The 14,363-nt window shown below is 40.2% G+C and overlaps 1 protein-coding gene across 1 annotated transcript in view; it reads right to left on the bottom strand.

Moving 5' to 3' along the window:
- Positions 1-1,759: 1,759 nt before the first annotated feature.
- LOC115377884 (mothers against decapentaplegic homolog 3) overlaps positions 1,760-14,363 on the bottom strand; it is a 32,435-nt gene continuing 19,831 nt past the window's right edge. Inside the window, exons 4-8 of the mRNA XM_030077956.1 lie at positions 11,989-12,114; positions 8,842-9,054; positions 8,475-8,612; positions 8,087-8,231; positions 1,760-4,666 (exon numbers count right to left, since the gene is read on the bottom strand). Coding sequence (XP_029933816.1) covers positions 4,543-4,666; positions 8,087-8,231; positions 8,475-8,612; positions 8,842-9,054; positions 11,989-12,114 — 746 coding nt within the window. The 3' untranslated portion in view covers positions 1,760-4,542. The remainder of the gene's footprint in view (positions 4,667-8,086; positions 8,232-8,474; positions 8,613-8,841; positions 9,055-11,988; positions 12,115-14,363) is intronic.

The following is a 14,363-nucleotide window of genomic DNA, read 5'->3' as shown; positions in this document are numbered from 1 at the left end:
TGGCTTTTGTCTTTATGGAACAAGTCAGAGGAGGCCATCATTTATAAATGACTTTCAGTGTTGCTCACTCAGACAGCACCGCTCCCTGTGCCAGAGTTTTTCAAATAACCAAGGACTGCTGTCTGCAAACACTGTTGACTGTGAAATAATAATGACAAAAAAAAAAATTGTTCACCAAGATCCTTTATATCATTAGGAACATATTTTTGAAGAATAGCATTCTATTGCAATGCATACTGTAATTCAGTATTATTTACAGCTTGAAAAAAATTATCTATCCATCTATCTCTCTAATTTAAGCTGTCATACTCAGACATCTTTATGTCTTTCCCTAAGTCTGGCTCCTTGTGTTGCCTTCTGTTTTAGATGAAAGGCTGGGTCTACTTAATGCACAAACTCAAATGAGGCTTTTATTAAATGTGGTCATTCTTAACATAATAAAACTGGTTTTCATCAGATTTTCGAAAAGGTCTTTGCAAATGCACTTCTAACTCCTATAACAATGATGGATAAACATATATAAAGAAAACTGACCTTGCCGACTGACAGATCGCATAAGCCTTAATTAGCTTTATTCAATCATAATAATAACAGCTCTAAATGAAATTATGTTCCAGTATCTTCTAAAAATTAATTTTTATTGCATGGCTGCTGTGCTTTGAAACACCTCCCACCCCCCCCAACATCCACTCCACTTTTATGAGAGCAGCTTCAAAAAAGGGTTATCACAGATTTGATGTTACTCCCGTACACCGACACAAGTAGTCTTAATCAATGATTCATAGCTGCCCCGTGTTTGACTCTTCTTCAAACCACAGAGTTAATTATTTAAGGCTACCATTGTCTAGAACTGTGCTCAGGCAGAGCTCGGCTCCTGGAAATAGGGCTATGGCGAGGACGGAGTGCAAAGCTGAGAACAAACCAGCTGCTTTAGGTTTAAATTCATCACACTAATCAAGGGCACTCGGGCCTTTAACTAGCTTTTGTACGCCAAAAATGCCGAAGTAAATGGTGCACATTCTTCTTACTCCATCAGGTTTTTTTAAATGCATCCATAAGTATCAAAGAGTGAACCAGCAGCAGCCTCTGCACACAAGGAAACTCCATTTGGCTCCGGTCCCGCTCACCCTCTGCTTTCTAAAATTGATTTTCTTATGCACCCAAACTATGTGTCACCACAGTGGAGTGGTTTCTCAAGTGCCTGGCAGGTTTCTCAGTCCTCTTTACCTTAAGGGCATCTGAACAAAGCCTGCCTTCATATTCAAAGCCAGACTGTGCCTCTGCAATGGCAGAAATAGGTATGGTTTGCATTAGCCCATAACATAGCAATAAGTGAAGAAACAAGAGAGCGTCTGCTTTGAGCCTGTAATTAGGTGTACTGTTTCTGTCTGCTTCTGAGGATAGCGCCAAATTATCCACTATAGACTAGGAAATCCCCAAGCTACAAAGGGAACCACATGGAGGACTCTAAAACTTGAAGTGCCTCCACAGTTTAATGCAGAAGCCTGCAGGGACTGTCTCTATTACGTCTATGGTCTTCATTTAATGACACTAAAATTGTTAAAAGTTTTATGATAATAATCAAGCTAGTGATTTGTTAGATGAATTATCTCCATAACTGATGCCGTATGCTTACAGCGAATCTGGCTGAAGAGCCTTGAAACCCAAGAAGAGAATTACTGGGATAAAGACATGCAGTGACACCTGAGATTACTGCCTTCTAGCCTTAGTTTAGTACTTATTGGCACCAAGGCTCCAATATCACCACAAGATATAGATTTTATTCATAGACCAACAATAAAACAAAAATACAATGCATCACATCAACATTCAACAGCATTTCATAGGCAGAGGGGAAAAAAAGGATATAGTTTTGTACAAAAGACATCTAGAAGACCAATTCAGAGCACAAAAGCACAAATCACAACTAATACCGATTACAGTAAACAATTTAACCAAGAGAAAAACACAAGCACTATATCTTGAATAGCATATAAAAAATGACAAATTTACTTGCAAAATATTCCCTACTGGGTAAATACATTGAACATGGGATGAAAGGACCCATTGGGATTAGGATCGTTGCTATCGTGGACACTTGGGAAAGCCCTACAAAGAGCTCTGTTGTTTCAGACTGGTAGATACTACTGTTTCTGAAACAATGCAGCACTATATTTTGCAGGTGTGATTCATCATAAACAGCAAACACTTAAACAGTGATAGAATTACACCATCTTTAGAAGTACAATCCCCTGGCTTTACAGTTCTCTCAAGTCCCTACAATGTTAAAGATTAGCACCACTGGGCTAGCATTAACATCAGACACTGAGTTAATGTATAACAAGCACTGTAAAAAGAGTCAAAATACTGTCCATATTTACCCACTATGACATTGTCTAGTGTTATGTATTTGGGGTTGCACCAGAAGGAAGCCAAAACCACTTCCACAGCAGGAAGGGTGACAGGAAATGGGTCCAAAGCTAAGACTTCAATTTTTAATTTTAGCAATAGCTCTTTCAACATTTTTTTTTTTTTTTTTTCAAAGTTGGACCTCTTTCCCACTGTTGCCTTGCTGCCAAAACCATCAACATTACAAAGGTTAATGGTCGCATATTAACACAAATGTACATGTACATGCGTACACAGATACTTAAAAAAATAGGGACATTATACTCTGAGGAGCTATCATTATGTACATAACTCTATCTAAACATTTCCCTTTGTAAAAAAAAAAAAAAAAAAAAAAAAAAAACCTGTGCTCTGTATTAAAACGGCCTCATCTTCACGGGTAGAAAAATACAAGATTAGCATCCGCAGACCTGCCAGCAGTATTTTTTTTTTACACTGTAATGTCAAACACTGGGGGCAGAAGATGCCATCAACAACACATTATCCCCTTGTAGTCCTACAAAAAATATATGATAGCAAAATAGACTTCTAAGTCTGAAGAGTCCTGGAAAATAAGCAAGCGTCTTTCGTTTTCACTGATTTCTGTACATAATTCAGTTTGTCTTGTCAGTCCTGAGTGCATACAAAAAAACAAAACAAAAAAACTCTAAAACAGAACAACATAAACAATGGCTGAAAACAAGAGCAATGTTAAGGACTGCTGGGGCTGCACATTTACATAGCAACGACACGCTCCTACTCTCATTCATTTCAAAGCCTTCTGCAGAGCATTCATCTCAGTCACAAGTGTGTCAACAAATGTACACTGTGTGTTTAATTTACAGTTTTCCAGAAGGGTCTATAGCTGTGTGTAAATGCCTACTGTATGTTTATTACTATGCATGAAAACACTGAAAACATGTACTGCAAATTGGCAAAGCTTTCCTGTACTTATCACAGGATATTAATTTCACATGATAGCACCCGCTGACTAGCCCGAGTCCAGCTATGAACCATAATCGCATTCGTAATGAACACTACCTAATATGTATTCCGTAACATTTTAACTGGTACATTGTGTTCCTGATGATGTCACTGATGGTTTTCTGGGGGTTTCAAGAGATCCAACTCCTTTCTGAGAACTGTCCTGAAGCGTCAGACTGCTTAGTCAGAGAGAGACATCTGGCCTGCAGTTCAAATCCACGGCCCAAACCACTGTGCCACTGGCAGGCGACAGATCTGGTCTGCCTCCAGTGAGACGGATTAGTTTTTTGTTTTTTGTTTTTTTGGCTTGGTGGGGAGGTTTGAACCGGCCAGTAGGAGTGGGAACTGATCGAAAGATGAGACCCTGCTGTAGCTAACAATGCTCCATGTATTGTTTACCTACAATTATGTAATCAAGCACAATGTCCTTAGCACTGTACACGGAAAAGGATTGGGGTAATTTGGGCTGTAAGAATGATAGAAACCTCGTCACTTACAGTATATTCCTTCACGCGGTGCTTTCAAGTGGTAACTGAAAAACATTGCCATTGATTCATGCATTTTCAATCCATCTCACCGGGTCACATTTGTAAATGTCTTCATAATCTAACAAATGCCCAACACAGAGACAAAGTCAACTGAAATGAGTGTAACGTGATCTTACACATGCCGTGATAGTAAAAAAAAAAATCATATTTTCAAAAATCCACTCGTCTAATAATTGCAGGTTTTGTCTGTACAAAAAAAACCAAAGAAAAAATAAAAATTCATTTTACATAACAAATGAAAGAAAAGGAGAATCTCTTGCTTTTTTTTTAAACTTCTACTCCCATGCTACAGCCTGTCTGGCACTTTAGATGCCAACAATATCAAACATATAAAAATTGCCATCAAAATAGATACGGACACAACGTGGAGACCATACTAACATGGTACTGCATTAATGCACTTGTCCCCTTTTGCAACAAACAACATGTATATAAAAAGTGCTACCAACAGCTGGTGGGGAGGAAGGAGTAGGTTGCAGAATGAGGATTGGCTGAATCGGGGGAGTTTAGTCATTTATCTATTCTTGCCAAGCCGTTCTCGTCAGCATTCAGTCTGTGTGTTTTTTAGTCAATTCACTGATCGGAGATGTGGTGTACAGGAAGTGGGTGGAGGAGGGTTTCCCTAGGACACACTGGAGCAGCGGATGCTGGGGGAGCCCATTTGTGTGAGCACCTTGTCCAGCCACTGCAAGGGGCCGTTGAGGTGCAGCTCGATCCAGCAGGGGGTGCTGGTCACCGTCTGTCGCCTGGGAGAGACACGGGAGGACAGAGCGTTCAGTACACACAGCAAAAACACATCTGAGAGACACTGAAAACATCTTGCAGAAGAGGTTAAACGAATAAATGTCATTTTAGGAAAATCACAGTTACTGCAGTGATTTCATCAGCACTGACAAACTCTTACTGTAGGTTGAGATGAAAAATTCATCTCAGCTGCTAAAAAAGCTCTTGATAAAATGTTATGCAATATTAAAAAAAGTACTAATGCTTTCAGCTAATGATTCATCTTCACTGCTACTGTGTTCACGGTTCAATATTATCACAGCATATTGAACAAAATCAAAGTTTAGACTGTTATGACTGGAGAAAATCCCTATTTATTTCAGGAGGAAAAACTAAAACAAACGTACAAACCATAAACAGGATACAGACAGGTTTCTACAAGCTACAATGAAACCTTCTTAAGATCTTTTAATGCCAGTTGAAGTAAAATTTAAGACCACTTTCATTCTTAAATAAGCACCAAGAGCGTTGCCTGTAGTGTCAGGCAAAGCGCTCTTGCAGTACTTGCAAATAGTCTTTATCTTGTCAGCCTTGCTGCCCAAAATACCACGTCTTGCTGCATCTTGTTGTTCATACAGTAATGAGTTTGGCTGGGCTCAGCAGAAGTGTGATGAGCCATGCTACAACTTGCCAGCCTTTTGCTCACTAGTGTCCGAGCAAAGCAAAAAAGAAGAGACTATTCGGAATGTCATTTATTAGAAATTAGACAGCGGTTGAAATTGTGAAAAACACAGTGCATATAGTCAAATATTTGTTTCAGGATCACTCAATACATCCTGATGCAACAGTTTTTAAAATATGCACTTAAATCACTGTCTGTTGAAAAGTACTAGAATGCAGGAAAAGGTGTAAACTCTGCCTACACTCATACATATTTTTAACTCCTTCTGAATCTCTTCTCCTCTGCTTTCCTTTCCTCTCCTCTCTGGGAAAAGAAATAAGATTTTTTATATAAAGGCCCTGGGAAATGAGGAAGAGCCAAAGGATATGGAGATCAAGAGCCTGAGTGTCTGGAAAAGTTTTTTTATACTTTCTGTTCAAAGCTCTTCCTTTTCAAGTGCTCCAAGGGCCAGGAGCAAAGGAAATTATTCATTTTTTGAAACACTATTTCTGAAATTCTAAAGAGGAGAAGGTTTAAGAAAAGTGTTTCGTGGTGAAAGACCAACATCACAGCAGCTGCTGAACACACTGTACAGACTACAACCCAAAATGAGATACTACACGTCCAAATGCTAAATGCTTGAACACAATGGTAAGATGGGCCAGTGCCTGAAAAAGTTTTTTTTTTTTTTTCATTTCACCATTTCTCATCCAGAGAGAATGTTTTTTTTTTTTTTTTTGTCTCTTTGCTCTTCCATTTGCCCACTCTTCTCTGTGTAGTTTTCATTTTGTAACCAGTCAAATTAGACACCAGCTCAGCAACTCAGAGAGATTTGTGGATCTGAGAGGGCAACAGGCACCTCAAATTTCAAAGTGAAAAGAAAACGTCTGTTTCTTCCATTGTAAAACTGACCAATTCCTTGGGCTCAAAATGACAAATCAATCCCTATTCTGAGTAGGGCTGGGTGAGTGGACTCATTTTGAATTGAACCTAACATTGCCATAAACACACAGTCAATACATGACAATAGGCAGGCAGCATGTAGTCTGTATGTTGGCAAAGCAGCTTGGTGATGATATGTTATTAGGTCAAATTTAAGTAGTGGCAAAATAAATGAATGGAGAAACTCACCCTCCCCTCTCCTTTCTTTCTTTTTTTCTGATAGTTACAACCTCAGAAAAGCTTCTATTGGTTAGTTATAGGCTCTTATCTATGAATATAGTAAGTGCTCCATCACATGCTTTAACATTTTACAGAGGTGTTGAAGATCACTGGAATGTATTGGCAATAAAGTCTATTTTACTTTCTGTTCTTTGTTTTCAGTGATTTTGGTGATGTATGTTATACAATCACTTTTTATGATAATATGTAACTTATGGAAAACGTTTTTATTTTCATAGCTGGCTGGGGAGCCACTGGAAAAAAATCTGTGTTGAGCTCCTGGAACATCAGAGAAATCAAAACAATCGCCTGAGGAAGCTTCTACAGCAGACAAGAAAAGTCACAGAGAAGATGCAAAAGATACAAAAGAGCAAAAGAGTAAGAGAAAAAAAAAATGGAGAGTGTGTGAAAAAGCGGGAGGCAGAGAGTGATGTGTGGGTGGAGGAAGAGAAATGGGGCCTGGCTGGTCCAGTAACCTGAAGCCAGTTCCTAAGTGTCTCCACATGCCAGGATTTGGTCTGGACAAGACTGGTGAATAGTCTCTGGATCTCATCACTCATTTATCTCACTCGCTCTCTTTCCCTCTCTCACATAGCCTCAGTGCCTTGCTCAAACGTGTACACACACACAGACACACACATGCACACACTCACACAGACTAAGAAGGTTTCTCCCTTGTGGAAACCTCCAATGCTAAGTTAACTTTCAACCAATCACTTGTTTCCCCTGCAGAGACCCTCAGGCTTTATTCCTTCTCCTCCTCTCTTACTATCAGTTGAGTCAGACAGAGTGGAAAAGGGGGAGGGAGTGGAAGAGGGAAAGTCTGACATCTCTCTTTGACACAGCCCATGTGTGTTTGTTTAAAAAGATCTGGTGTGCCGAGTCGGGGGTGTTTCTATTGATGAGGTCGAGGCTACATCATACACTGCCAAGTGCACGCAGATGCCTGGGAGCGGGGGCGACTACTTTGTGGGAGGTGATTCACAGTCTGTGTTGGTGTCTATTGTCTGCGTTTACAAGCGGTTTGCTGAAGGCTTTATCTCTGGAGATGGCATAGTAGATAGTGCAGCTTCAGACACACGTTGCTCAAACCCTTCAGTGTGACAAGTTGGAAATGGGATCTGTTCAGCAGCAAAGCAGCAAGTTATAAAATGGTTCACCTTTATCAGAGTTCAATTTTTATCCTTGTATGGCTTAAAAAATGAACTGACTCATCAAATTCTCTCTTTTCAAATTTAAACAGACGCCAACAATTCTACACAAAATGCAGAATGGGACTTTTGCCAATGTTCTGCAAAGACTGTGCAACAGAATACTTTTGTATGTGGCTCATGGAAAATTCAGTTATTGGTCCCATTACTGATCACAATCCAAAAACAAGCAAACAAGCAAACCAAAAAGCATTCATGTGCAATAATGGTGGTGAACAAAACTTGTACACTTTAATGCGTACAGTTCAGTGAACCAAGGACTGAGGAAAAATGGTTTCAGTTTCAGTACAGAGTTGCTTCACCTATCCTAGCAGACAAGCTGGTTTTAATATTTAAAGACTGAATGGGTGATCACCATTCACTTAAAGCTGGATCTGTAACTTCACATCATGAGGCTAGCTGCAGCTTACCTGTACTCGGCTCCCCAGCCCTTGACAAAACTCATGCGGATCGTGCACATCCTGGTGAGCTGGTAAACGGCTTCAAAGCCCTGGTTGACTGACTGGGCCAGAAGGGCGGCAAACTCCTGGTTGTTGAAGATCTTCAGGTTACAGCCTGGAGTGACCGGACAAGACACCCCCATTAGACAAGCATGAAACCAAAAGTCAGCTTTCATGGGCTAGGTCACACAATGCTGTGTTTATCTCAAATTTGTAAAAAAAAAAAAAAAAATCTCCTTCTATCTCTTTCTCTATTTCTCTCTTTGTTTCTCTTCTTCTGCCTCGCTCACTCCGTTTCCCTCCCTGTTTCTCCATCTCTGCATCTCTCTCCCTCTGTTTCTCTCTGCCAGACACACACCTGGAGGTATCTTGCAGACAGTGGCAGGGTGCCAGCCGTAACGTTGGTTACAGTTGGGGCTCTGGACAAAGATGGCGCTGTCACTGAGGCATTCAGCAAACACCTCTCCTCCGATGTAATACAGCCGCACACCCCGGCCTTAAGGGAGAAACACACAGAGAAAGATGCTCCTCAGATAAAAAAAATACCAAAACAGAAAAACAATTAGTGTTTCCATTAGCATGATTATATGGCTAGTCTTACAAGCAAAGCATATTGAGATGAATATAAATTATCTCACAGAAAGAGTGAATAAACAGTGGGTAATGATTCAAGTGAATATTTGACTGTGAATGAAAGCCTATCGCAGTGGAGGCTTTCGCCGTACCGATGTGTCTGCGCGTCAGCTCCACGGCAGCATTGCGGTTGACGTTGGACAACAGGCCCAGGCAGAAGCGCTCTGAGTTGGAGGGGTCCGTAAAACCGTCCACAGTCAGCGAGGGCTGCGAGGCATGGAAGGTCTCCCCTACCCGCTGGTTCAACTCATAGTAGGAAATGGAGCACCAAAACGCCGGCTCGCAGTACGTCACGGGCTGAAGGTCTGACACGGACACAGAGGAGGACATACACGGGGGTTACTGGTCAGGTTAGGCTGATTTTGTGTTTAACTGAGACATCAGGCTGATATCTGCCTAGCTTTTCGAAAAAAAAAAAAATTACGTTATTGCTTAACAGTATCTCTCTCATATTTGTATTTTGTATTTGCACAATTCTCTTTGTTCATTTTGTTTTTTCAAACATTTCACTAAAAACAGATTTACTCGTACATAATTCATGTCAAACCTTATTTCCTGGGTCACCTTAAGGTACAACATACATTATAATGGTCTGAGGTCATTGACAGAAAGCAGTGATAGTCTGTGAGCAACATTCACTACAATAATCTGAGGTTGTCGTGAAGACTAAAAGTCAAGACAAAAAAAAAGTCTTAACCTTTACTGTGGAAATGATCACCTGTTTTTAACATCAGTGATTTGACATCCCGTGTGGTTTTGTGTTGTAAATGATGTATTGTCATGTGTCAGTTCATGACTGTTTGATTGGCTACACCATGTTTTATTGGTGTGAATCTGCCGGGCAAAGGTCTCCGACTGTTGTAGTTCTTTTACTAAGAAATTCAGGAAGTTTTGCAAGTTACAGCTGTGTGTGGGACTACCTCTTTTCTACATGTCACTACATGTCGGTCGGATTAGGGAAGCAACATGAAAACATCACTTTGGGTGTGACGTTCATTAGTTTTAAAATTTTAGGTTAAATGGTTTATTGAAAAAAATAATCAACAAATTAAAACTGGCTGCAGCCCTTGTGGATTCTGGCCATACACAGAGATCAGGAAATGCTTCAGGTGGGAGTGAAAGTGAATTACGAATAGAGAATGGATCATAATTGCTGGTATGGTGACTGTGATAAGACTGTATTATGCAAGACAATCGAGAGTTAAATGGTTGAATGATGACAGAATGTGTTGAAAAGGAAAGGAAGGAAAGAACAAGTAACAGGAGATAGGGCTGAGGATTAGATGGAATGAGTAAGAAGTGGCGGAGAGGTTGAGAAATGCACAGATGACAGAAAACAGAATGGATGGGGGAAAATGGGAAAGTAAACAGCAAGTTTGACGAGAAAGAGGGAAAATGGGGGAAACAAGAGTGGGGGAAGGGAGTGAGGTGAATGTTGAGGGTGAAAAGAAAACCCAGAGTGAACAGTGGGCTGAGTTTACGTCATGAAATGTCAAACCCATACACCGTTTCCCCGAAGCTCCTACCAGACAAAATGTGGAAATTCAAACCTCATTGGTGGAATGCTAGAGCCAAAATGGTCAAATTACAGGCTTATCCATAATAATTTTCAGTAAATGCAACTGGTTCTGGTAATTTGCTCTTTTTTTCCCTCAACATGGATACTTAACCAAGTAGAGATGTATCTGAATCCGAATACCTTATTTGGGAAAGTACAAGTAATATGATGGAAACAGATATTTTTCTGCCCAAAGGTTGCTCATTATTATTCAGATTCTGAGAAAAAAAATCTGCCCCATGTCCTCATTGCCTCTATTACATGCAGAGAGAGAGAGAGAGAGAGAGAGAGAGAGAGATTGACGTGTGTGTGTCTGTGTGTGTGTGTGTGTGCGTGTGTGTGTGTGTCTATGTGTGTTTTCCTGCTTGCCTGGCCATTACGTACAAAGCGGACTGTGCACACCACTCGGTGTGTGATACAATGGAAATTACGCATTGGCTTACAGTGCAGCGAGCATGTCTGTGTGTGTGTGTGTGTGTGTGTGTGTGTGTGTGTGTGTGTGTGTGTGCATGGCAGGGAGGAGGGAGGAGGGCGGAAAGGAGAGGAAAAGAAGAGCGTCTAAAGTAGGCATCACTGTGTTTCACACTTGGTATTGCTAGATGCTGAAGGTTTTGTGTGTATGCTTGATTTGAAATATCCCAAAAAAACATGCTTAGGTTTCAAGCTTTAGGAAGTTTGCTCCAGGAGAAAATTTCCCATTAGGGGATACCTACAGGGGACAGCTCTCAGCCCAACTCAGAGGGAGTGACTACACAGACTACAGAGATCACTTCTTAATAATGTGTAGTACATGAAAGAACTAGTTAGTGAAATCAATGTCATATGTTGCTTGAATAGGCATTTTTATCTTTTATAAATGTTTTTCAGTGCTCAAAGTTCTTTGGTGTAATAAATGTGAGCTTAGAAAAGTACTCCTCAACTTTTTTGATGTCAAGGACCCCCAAACTGATACCCATCCGGACGTGGACTCGTATTTGATAAGATGCAGTCTCAGGGATCCCCATCTTATACAGTCAATCATTGGGCTAACTTCTAGCCCAAGGAAATAATGGTGAAATTAAAACATTCCCCAGTTTCTTGAAGACCCCCTGGAACCTCCTCAAGAACCCCTGGTGGTCCCCAGGTTGAGAATTACGGGCGTAGAAAATACAACATTTGCCCGATTTAACGTGACTTCCCGTATATATCACACCCACTTCCAGTCTTCTATTTGAATACAAATACTGATGTAGATACAGATAATTTTGTTGGCTGAACAAATACAAGTACTAATACATCTGTGCACACACCCCTATCAACAACTTAAACATTTAGGCCTTGGCTTTGAAGTTCAGCACAGAGCTGGACGACAGAGCCAAATGAAACTGGTGTGAATTTGTTGTTTCACCAGTGGCTTGGTGGCTGAACCCCCCGGTGTTTTTCCATCCTGATAGAATAAGCATAGGATATTATTATTGATGTTAGTGTGGGCTGGCTGGTGTCTCGACCCGCTCGATGGCTCACACAGAGCAGGGAGGACAAAGGCTTCTTTCATCACCTAGCTTCCGCTGTTACAAAAATGGAAAGGCTTCACAAAGAAAATTCCCACCGGGGAGAAGCAGTGTTGGACTGCTGTCTGTTAGTTAGCAAGGGCAGACAGAAAAGCAGACACACACACACACACACACACTCATGCATTTACCTAGGTTGCTGTGTGTGGGTGACATGGGGTTGGGCGACAGGTTGGGGGAGCCTGTGTCCATGCTGTGATTCATCTGGTGATCGCTGGTCTCTCCATCCTCACTGAGGTAGCCTGGCGGAGGCGTTTCTGAAACACACACAGAAACCAAAAACACTGACAAATCGCACAGAAAATTTACTGGAGATGTGCTGTTACATCTCTTTCTTGCGACAAAAAGATAGATGGACACGGCGTAGAAAGCGCCAATAGCAGTAAGCATAATCCTGCCTTTGCCGTTAATTTTGAACCATGCATACAAGTGTATTAGGTAATGGTGATTTGGTAAGAAACATTTAGAGCAGAGGTACAGCACCCCTCCTATACTCCTAAGCACCTCCACTAACCTCAGAAAAATAGATTATTAAACTACTAGATTAAACTATTTACTTATGTAGTAGACAATGTATTGATCACATGGATGTTTTAGTGTGAGATGCACATGCAGAGAGTAATGCAAGGTAAAGTTATTATCCCCTTGAGCTGGTGTAAAACAGGTTAACTGGCATTTTGGAATGTTAACTGGCATGTTTGGAACCCTGCAACAGTCCTGGAAAATTATCGGCAGAGGTGTGTAAGGGTTACCTACAGGACATGTTATACAATTTGAGTAAGTAATCCTAACTTGAACATAACTTTAACCTATGTAATATGATAAAGTACCAAAAAAATCGACATATTTTAGGTTTAACTATGTAATATAATGAAAGACCGTAAGGATGAAGCATCTTGGGGCAACATCATGTTTCAGTTGGGCTGAAAGATTGTGACACCAGTTAACCTGGAAGTGAAATGTGTGTGTATGACTTCTGCTAAATGATATTACCCACTTCTTTTAGTTGGCAGACCCAGATATATATAAATAAATAAATAAATAAATAAATAAATAAATATAAAATAAAATAAAATAAAATAAAATAAAATAAAATAAAATAAAATAAAATAAAATAAAATAAAATAAAATAAAATAAAATAACCTATGTACAACAGACAAGCTTGGTGTATGAGAGAATTTAAAGACGCACTGTACTCATAGGCATGATAACCTAAATTTAGCTTTTTGTACTCTTGGCAACTTTTAAATCAACAAATAAGCACTACTTTATTGAAATGGCACGTCTCTGAAATGAGCTGTACAAATGGAAAGAAATATTTGTGCATGACTGGTAAATATTATGTTCCTAGTAAATTCAACAGGGACTTCTTTCTAGTTTTATTTTCATATATATTTCAATGGTGCCAGTCCAGGACGCATTTGATCTGTCCATTTTTAAGGAGTGTGTGGGCATTACTGGTGGTTTGAGATGACTCTACCGCCTTATCAAATCTGAAATTGTACAACACACCAATTACCCTGGTTTGCTAGTCTTGCAAATCCTAATCTTAAAGTTTTGATTGTTATGATTTGCACGGCTGCTAATTTCCTCCCTCTGCTTATTTCCTGTGGAAATTCCTGTTATACACAATATAATCAAATGATCTGAACTGTGTACAACATCACTATACCTTTTTAGGTTCACTGTTCTCGGAATCTCTCCTTTGCAAACAGACAATCTGAAGTAAAAAAAACCAAGGCTGAGATAATTATCTAGAAAATTAGCTGGTAGCTGTGTGTGCAAGTGTGGCATGCTGTATGCCACAGTACAGCCCCGCTGAGGAAGCCTGGCAGGATGGAATGACCACCATATCTCTAATTTCATAATGTGTGACATTTAAAAATGGGAAGCAGACCTGATCAAAGGGGCACCCAACAGTTTCAGGAGAGATTCACTGACTGGAAGTGAGATGTGTATTGTGGATGTAGAAAAAAAATGTTTTTTATTTGTTATCTAAAGGAGACAGTACTGTAGAGTAGCCTAAATATTCATTACTTGGTTAAAGAGATAATCCAGAGATAAGCCTGGGAAATGTCACTGATTGTCCTGCTTACCCAGAATCAGACAAACAGGTGATAATAGATGCCTTTGGGGTAAGCTCTTTTAATGCTTTCATGTGCAGTTTGAAGTAACAGCAATATTAGGCAAACTTGGCTTAAGTTGTTAAATGACTATGGGATCAAATAACAGCTGTATGAAGCTTAGGGTAGAAGGTAGAGCTTAGGGTGGGAGCGGATTTGATCTAATTTGCAGAGGCAACCACCTCATTGAGAAAACATTTGAGACAAGAAAACAGAGAAAAGGGGTGGCATGGCAGACAGAACTGTGGAAAACATCAAGATGACAAACTTTTGAGCAACTACTTGTCCATCTCACATGAAGTGATCCAGCTCACAGTACAAGGCTGCTCTATGATGTCTTGAGTGACTGAGAATGTGTCAAAATGGTTTTGTTTTTTTGTTT

The sequence above is a fragment of the Myripristis murdjan genome, chromosome 3 (assembly GCF_902150065.1).
Source record: "Myripristis murdjan chromosome 3, fMyrMur1.1, whole genome shotgun sequence".
Classification (NCBI taxonomy): domain Eukaryota; kingdom Metazoa; phylum Chordata; class Actinopteri; order Holocentriformes; family Holocentridae; genus Myripristis; species Myripristis murdjan.
This window is presented reverse-complemented; position numbering and strand designations above follow the sequence as displayed.